The sequence below is a fragment of the Poecile atricapillus genome, chromosome 1 (assembly GCF_030490865.1).
Source record: "Poecile atricapillus isolate bPoeAtr1 chromosome 1, bPoeAtr1.hap1, whole genome shotgun sequence".
NCBI lineage: Eukaryota > Metazoa > Chordata > Aves > Passeriformes > Paridae > Poecile > Poecile atricapillus.
In genome coordinates this window covers 8,677,047-8,685,690 of record NC_081249.1, presented here as the reverse complement: position 1 = coordinate 8,685,690, position 8,644 = coordinate 8,677,047, and the positions used below count along the sequence as shown (strand labels likewise).

Sequence of the window (8,644 nt, the reverse complement as noted above, 5' to 3'; positions counted from 1 at the left end):
AATGAAAACATTATTTAGGTCCTTAAAGGAATTTAGACATAACAGAGAGTGAAAATGTTGTAACTCCTCTAAGTAGTGAGTAGTATAAATAATATAGCTCCTAAAAGCACTGTGAGGGAATTTAGAGATGGTGTATTTATATTTTAAAGAGCTAAAGTAGTTTGAGTACATTTTAAGTGAACCCATACTTAGTCTCTCAACAGTCATGCAGGATTAGCTTCTGTATTCTTGATTATCAGGACTTACAGTGGTTTAGCATCATGATATGGATTCAGTTTACTTCAACTACCCTAATGTCAACAGTGTGACTTAAAATATTCCTCAGGGACAAAGACTGAATATATTTTGCTTATTGTACAAGTAATACCTGGAAGAAAAAGGAAAAAGTTGCACAAAGTTAATTATGACTATGATTATTAACTTTGGGTGTATAAAATAGTGTCTAAACAGCATGTCCTCTCCTTTTTAAATTTCTATCACCACAAACTTGCATAGGAACAGCAGCTGCATAAATGGAAATCAGTAAAATTGCATGTGTAAATATATGGATTAAATGGAAATTTCAGGAGGTCAGGCACATGTTTGATCATCCACGTGCACACATACACACACACGTCTGCATATGTCTGTCTATAAATATGTACATGTATGTCTCAGTGCACATACATGTATATCTGTGTATGCAAGGCACACTAACGGCATTTCAATTTAAATCAAACATATATATCTAGCCTTCCATTTATTTATCAGAACTTGACCACTGTATACCTAGAAATAAATGAGTAATTGTATTTTTTTATCTTTATATTTTTACAAGTGCACACAGTATAGAACTTTCAAAATGCACTATATAAATACACAAAGGTATCAGAGTACTTTAATGCCAAAAGCAATATGCCAGAAAACATAAAGTTTTCTGAGAATTTGGAAACAGAAAATATGATACAGAATGAGTATCTTTAACTTCTTTCAGGGGCCATGAGAAGGAGAATTTCTGGCTCTGGGGGCTGATTACACCTTCGAAGAGCACAAACTCCACCTAGTGATAGGTTCAGTGGTGAAATTTTAGAAACCCAACAATTCTAAAGCACAATCTCAGTTGTATGGCAGGACTATAAAAATGAAAAATATCAGCTTAAACTGATACATTTAATCTTTGGGAAAGTAAGAAGAAAACAGAGAAAGATGTACTATAAATGTTTCTAGATTTTTTTTTGCTACTCATCTGTTCATGAAAATATTTCAGTAATAAAAAACCTTCTCATTTTTGTCATAAATCTAGTGAACTTGTTAAAACACCCTAAAAGTTAATACACGTACACATGTAAATTGTTTTATTTGTTTAATCTTTTTATTAAAAATGAAGACATGTAAAAAAGACATTGGAATGGGTAAATATGTACCTGCTTCTTGTTGAGCATAGTGTGTGAACAAGATAAATGTACCTATCCCTGAAACTGATCAGACATACAGCAGTTTACAGTCCATTACATAAACTTCTGTAGTGTTAGATTAGAGGGTAATTCCCATTTTAAAGTAATATTTCTCACTAGATTTGTTCACCTTTAAAAAAAGAAATTGTCATTACAGTAAAAATTTCTCACTGATCTCCCCTTAAAAAAATAATTAAAACCTATTTAAATTAATGAGAGAGCCATTTACTTTATTTCTCCTTTTCCACTTCACTCTTCTTAACAGTATCCAAGTAGAACAGAAACCACATGTGGCATTCAGAAAAATAAGAAAATAGATAGATATAATGGAGGAGAAAACCCCCTCATGTAAGGTTCACTGCAGAACCCAGGAGTAGCCCAAAGGAAAACAAAAGACACAAAAGGATCCTAATTAACTCTGGCAAAGAATGACTCCAGCATCCAGCTTTTTAGTATGATGATTATGGTAGCAGAGGAGGCCCTGTGAAAGAATCTGGGCACCTGCTATACTTACAAGGACAAAGCATTCAGGTGAACCAACTCTGGTTGAAATCAGCTCTGGACACTTCTGGCTTATTATATAAAATTTAAGCAACTTTAAAACTAGGAAAAAATGAAGGAAGAATTGGAAAGCGACCAGCCCAGTTGTTCCACCTTTTACCAGTTCACTGTGTGCTCAGGGATGACTCTGGGGTCACCAACCACCAGGGACCAGCAAAGAGACCTCCAGGACAGAAGAATGCATGTAAAGGGAAGGGAAAAGATATTAATGATTTCACGGAAATTATTTATCATGTGTATGCTTACTATGGGAAAATCAATGACTATGTATGTAAAATATATAAACAGGAGCTTTTTCTGTACTCAGCCTGCACATTATTTTGGAGGAGATATCCCCTTGAGCATCTGCTGAATAAAGAATTCCTGCTTCTTAATGCTACAGTGGTGTTAACCAGTTTTTATTTGTACTGATTTCTGGCTCCTCCTGCTAAGTGGCCATCTGAAGAAAAGTGACTCTGCCTGAGAAAAACATGAATATTTATCCCATAAAGATCAGTTTGTCATACTGTCGTCACAGTGCCTCTGGTTGCATTATTTTCCTGTAAGAAAAGCTTCACTGGAGACTCATTAAGGTGTGGATGTTCAGAGAATACATGATTAGAATCCAAGTGAAGCAAGAGTGAGAGTGTCCAGTTTTTACTGGGCCTGATTCAGTGAGGAGAGAGGTCCATCAGCTTATGCCAATTTCAGCAGGAGCAAAGGTTTTCAGCACCTCTCAGAAATAAAAGCTTTCTCCCTGTCACAGTTTGGCAGGGTATTTCTATACTTACACTGTTTCCACTGGGTCTGCTGCCATGCATGAAATTAGGCACATACTCGAGTAACTTCTTCAATAATGGCCTACAGGTTAACTTGAAAGTTTTACTGCTATTTTTTCTATGTCAAAACAGAAAGAAACATGTATACTTCCAAGTAAGTGAGTACCTTCAATATTTTTAACTAGGTTGTTAAACCAAATAATATCTTACATCAAATATTATAATTTTGCAAGAGTATCATGCTGGAAGTGGTACTCTGTAGACAGAAACAATAAACTTAGCAAAAACCCATAAAATTCCTGTATTCGATTTTCACATTTAAAAAACCCATATTTTGCCTTAGAACATCAACAGGTAAGGCCACCAAACTCCAGCAAAGTGCTGATAAGCGTATCATTTTGAGCTATTAAAATTACCAATAAATACAAAAAAAATCATCTGCCTATTTAAAATTACAGCAATCAAATCAATCAAAACAAAAGCAGCCATCAACATCTCAAGTCATAACTTGAAATGTTTTCAAGTAAGAATTGCACTTATGTGCTTTAAGACTGTCACATTCTCATATATTGTAACAGTGTTACAGCAATATACATGTATTAACTTTCACCCTTCTGTTCTGGTTAGTCACAGTTTCACTGGAATTCTCTGGTGTATGATTCTGATTTTCATCCTTACTGTCTTCACCAGATAAATCTTCCTTTTCTTTTTCTTCACTCTGCAATGGCTTTTCAGGGCTGTCTTCCTTTCTGCTACATTCAATCTTCTGGCTTGTCAGTGGTTTTCTCTTAAACAGGGAAAACTGAAGTGAAAAAAACAGGTAAAGGATATGACAGAAACAGCAGTGAAATTCAAGATTTAAAAAAAAAAAACCACAAACCCTTTTGTATATACCAAAATTAAATGAGGTTGGCAGATTTCTTCTTGGTAAAATGATTTATTTTTTTTCCAAACAAAATGTCTAAAAAATGTTAACCAGAAACATTTGCAATATTTGAAATGTTGTAAAATAGCACATGGAAATCAGAAAAGTTAAAGTGGTTGTATTTTGTCAAATTACACATTGTACAGTTTGTACAAAATGCTGTAAGTGCTGCATTTATTTGGGTTTCTTTTGAATAAGAGCCTGAGGCAAGGTCCAAAAATAAAGCCCCAGAGCAGTAAGTGCTTACTATGCTCCTGATAAAGATGTGTACTGCCATTAGTGACAGTGCTTGTGCTCAGTGAGACCACACACGTGTCAGTTAACTGATGCTTAGGGTCTTTGGTCAACTCAGGAGGAAACTCAGCAGCCTCTGCAGAAGCCTCTGGATCCTAAAACCTGTAAGAAATTCCGTATCAGGTACTCCTCAACATGCTCATACGCCTATCTAGAGATATCTATGATCACAAAATCAGTGCATGTTGCAAATAAATGCAAGATCAATGAGCTCAGCTGCTGCTTTCAGAGACAAATGGGGGGGAAATCTTTATAGATAATGTCCAATAGGAATGAAGTCCTAAGTTTTCACCTCACTAGTGTGTGATGTGATAAACAATCTCTCTTTCAGGGACATGCTGTCCATGAAGAGGTCATAAAGGGTTTTAACTAATTTCTATTATTTTGACAACTTCAAGTTATTTTATCAAAAAGTAAAATCAAGTCTTAAACAGAAGGAATAGGTTTCTCAGCAGTTTAATTATGCAGTTCATGTCAGTAACTTTGCTTTGGTAACTGCCCACTGGCTTCTTGGTCACTGGCAAAGCTAGAAAGAACCATCAGGCCACAAACCTTTATTCTCCCCACAATTCCTCCAGTTTTTTGGTCATCAGTGTTCTCTGATGAATTCTTCACAGTGTGACTGTCAGTGCTTTCCTCCTCTACAATAATACAAACATTTATATTAACTTTCATCTGATTCATGCAAATCAGAAAAATATCACAGAAAGGCAGAAAAAATTTCTCTTCAGATTATTTTTGAAGTAAAGGTCACTAAATAAAACTTAAAATCAATCAGAATATTCAGCAAAACTTGATGCCCAGCCTGAATAGACTATTTTTATCTTTTAATCTCTCCATGTAATGTCCTGATATTACTCTCCAGATGCTCAGTTTTTAGGAACAGAACAGTAATGGCAGTGACAATATATAAAATATTTTTACTTGACACTCACAGTTTCCTCTTGCTTACAGGAGACAATGTCTTGCACACTTACTTGCAAATATATTCTAATTGGTAAAGCTGACTTTTAGGACAGGAGTTACAGTTCAGCATGAATTTTATTCCATAGAATAAATTCAATTCTGGGAAAGGAAAGATTTTCCATCTCAGTTGATGTTCCTGTGTTTAAATTTTCCTATACTCCCTGTATGAATCATATCAATTTCAAACTTAATATCAAAACTTCCAGATCATCTGGGTAATGGAAAAATATTTAAGCATCCCTTCTGCACAAGCTATTTTCATTATAATATTGAAAATAAATGGCATAGCTTCTTCATTATAACGGCTGTGGTCTGTTTTATACCACACTTGTTATTTTTTTTTCAAGAGAACCATTCCAGATTATTGCAAAATTTCTAAAATAAAAGAAGTCCTACACATATAGGGCACCCAACTTCATGTTCCCCAGCTTTTCTAAGGGTATACATTCTCATAAGCTGCCATCAAAACTGCAAGGAGATTCTTCACTTACACCTTCATGATCCTGAGCAGTGTTCAACAATTATCACATTTCACCTAAAATAATCTCTTTATGAATGGAATGAGGAAATGTCAGCTGAAAAAGATGGGGGAAAAATACTGAGAAGCTTTTTGATTGAAGTGGGGCACAGGGCACCTAAAGAAGTTGCCTGAGAGATAATAAAATTACAATGACTTTGGCACAGCACAACCAGAACTGCTCTTAGCAGGATGCAGTCTTGCTAAGACAAAGTCCTTCTTGTGGACTTCCTCCAGAATGTAACTGGGAAAAGTATTTATTTCTTTCAAATCATTAACAATTAATAATGGGGGTTTGCCACTCAAATTACCTGTCAACAACTGCTTTACTAACTATGAACAAGAACTGTGTTGTCCAGTATTTTTATAATATTGTTTACAAAACTTTTATCTGTCTTTAGAATGTCCAATTCTTAGGAGCTGTATTCTTACCATGCTGAACAATGGGCTCTTTCTGAGTAGTTTCCTCTGTCTATAGACAAAAAAAAAAAAAAAAAATAAACAAACCAAAAACCTCTTTCAGAATTGTTTAAAAAAAAGATGTTTAACTTAATACCTACATCTTCTCCCTCTACCAAAGCCACCCCAAACAACTACTTTGCATTTATAGGATAGCTACACACATATCAAACTGAAGTTAGTTATAGAACCAAATTCTTTTAGAGATCAGTAACTTAATAGGCCTTTACCTCTCCAGTTTCCAAAGTGCTACTACTACTGCTTGTCTCTCCCTCCGGTGGTTTACGATCCTTTTCTTTTCCTTTTTTTCCCTCTTCTTTCTCTGTTCCTTCTTTTGCTTTATCTCCTTCTGTTTCTTCTTTTCCTTTTACTTCTACTATTTCTTCTTTTTCTTCTTTTTCTTCTTCTTCTTCTTTTTCTTCTTCTTCTTCTTCTTCTTCTGTTTCTTCTTCTTCTTCTTTTTCTTCTTCTTCTGTTTCTTCTTCCTCATCATCATCTATTTCTTCATCTCCAGACAAGTTTTGTTCCTTGGACAGAATTGCCAAAACATAATTTTGAAACTCAGGCTATACAATGATCATGATCATCATCCAACACCAGTTCATCACACATTTGACTAAGAATTTGACTAAGAATGAGAAAACTCAAAAGGGAATGTTCTAAGGAGTAGATAGAATAAGAATAGGATAGACAAGGAGACCTCAATCAAAGTATGCTAATTTTAATATATTTTTTTCAAACTGACCTCCAGAGAACATTAGGTGTGCAGCTGACTTATGTTTTGCTAACATGTGCCTCCTTAAAGGAAAAGCAATGAAAACAACTTCTTTTTGGAACGAAAATATCTCTTTTAAATGTTTGACACATTATATAATTGACACAAGCCATAGTAATTCCAAAACTGAAAAAAAAAAAAATTCAAATCTGTTTCTCAAGAGAATTAATGAAGAAATGTCAGATACAATTCTTTGACTCATGTGACTCAATAAAGACATTATAATTTGAATTTAAGTTATTTTCAGCCTAAGATAAAACTCCAATATAGTAAAAATAAAATGGCCAAGGACATTATGAAATATTTAAAAGAACAAATGTTATTTTCGTAAAATGTGTAGAAAAACGAACTTCCTTCAATCAGACTGTCATTATTATGCCAGTATGTACTTATAACAGCATAAAATACAATATTTAAATAAGAAACATTCTCCTTCTCATTGCAGATATATAAGGGCCTAAACCAAGGTCAAATCAAGTGAAGGCACATCCCTGTTCTCCCAGAAGGAGAACATTTCTGTTCCCCTGGAGCCAATGTCACGGTGGTAACTGGTGGGAAGCATCTGCACACTTTTGGAAGTCTGGTAATGAGCCTTACACTGAACTCCTTCCTACACCTCGTTCCAAATGTTGTCTCCTATCTTTTGTTAAGGTTTTCCCTATTCTCTCTTACTCCTTTGGATTTTTGCCTGTTTTCTCCCAGCTGTTCTCATGGCCATTAGAAGGTAACTTGCTGGTGAAGTGGAGACCACCAGTGGATGTTTCTAGAGGCTGAAACACAGACCTTTGGTAAAACTCCTTTGCTAAGCCCAACTCACATATCCCAGCAATCTGAGACATCCTGACAGGGGACCTATGGAGACCTGCATCATTCTGTACCCCAGCTGACAGCCTACAGCACCTAAAATCACACTAGATGAAATTATTTCAGCAACTGAGCCATGTTTCTCATCCAAAATAAAAAAGATGGAGGAGAGAGACACTCCTTTTACTCCAAGGAAGCCACCTGTTTAACTGAACAACTTCCCAGACTGACCCCTTTTTAACTACTGCAGCTTTTCACAGGTGCCTCTGGCTGTCACCTCATCTGTTCAATTCCTAAAATAGCACATTTTACATCATAACTCTGATAGCACAGTTTTATTACTTTTACTTCTCCTTGCCCGTTAATAGGCGTGTTTTGGAGATTTTACCAGTGGTAGGGAGTGATCTGAGAATGTCATACTACAGATATGCTTTTACCTTAAAGGATGAATCACCTGACCATTCAAACTTATATCTGAAGAATTTAAAAATCTAAGAATCTAGGCTACTAATTAAAGTACATATATGTGTATATATATGTATTATATGTATATGCTATATGCATATATTATATCTAAACCTATAATCTCTTCATTATTCTCTTTCATCATGCTTTAGGGGGTTTACTTTCTTATTTCACTCTAAATTCCTTTTTCATATAAAGATAATGCTGAAAGAATACCTTCAATACCTCTAAAGCAGAGACACAGAGAAGCTGTCTAGGCCAAGCTCACACACAGAAAGTCAAAAGTAGTAGACAGCATACAAGTGAAATATTTCAAACCCGTTTCATTTAGGCTTGAGGTTCCAGTTTCTTCAAGGTCAAAACCATGGTTGTTACTACGAAACAGCCTTAAACATTTTGTACCTCTAGTCTAATAAATCAGTACAGCAGAACAGTAGTCTAGAAAATATAACCTTGCAGATTTAACACACTACACAATTTCTGTAGAGCTGTCTTTTTTTTCATGCATTTATTCTTGTTTTCCTATAAATCCAGACCTTCATAACTAGACATTCTTAAACATAAATTTGCTGTTTTCAAGTTTATAGGGACAACTGACCTTACTTGCACTGGTTTTGGCAAAAGTATTGCCTTAGTGAGTATAATTCAGTAGGTATAACTGTCTTTTGCTAAACTGGCTGCAGCTGG

At 35.1% G+C, this 8,644-nt stretch overlaps 1 protein-coding gene across 1 annotated transcript; it reads right to left on the bottom strand.

The window, feature by feature from the left end:
- Positions 1 to 1,367: 1,367 nt before the first annotated feature.
- On the bottom strand, positions 1,368 to 7,559 carry LOC131574624 (uncharacterized protein DDB_G0286299-like). Its single transcript, XM_058829208.1, has 5 exons — positions 7,506 to 7,559; positions 6,144 to 6,479; positions 5,887 to 5,926; positions 4,524 to 4,612; positions 1,368 to 3,554 (listed from the first exon to the last, which is right to left on the bottom strand). The coding sequence occupies exons 1-5, from the start codon at positions 7,557 to 7,559 to the stop codon at positions 3,333 to 3,335; spliced, it is 741 nt and encodes a 246-aa protein (XP_058685191.1). The 3' UTR covers positions 1,368 to 3,332.
- Positions 7,560 to 8,644: the final 1,085 nt, after the last annotated feature.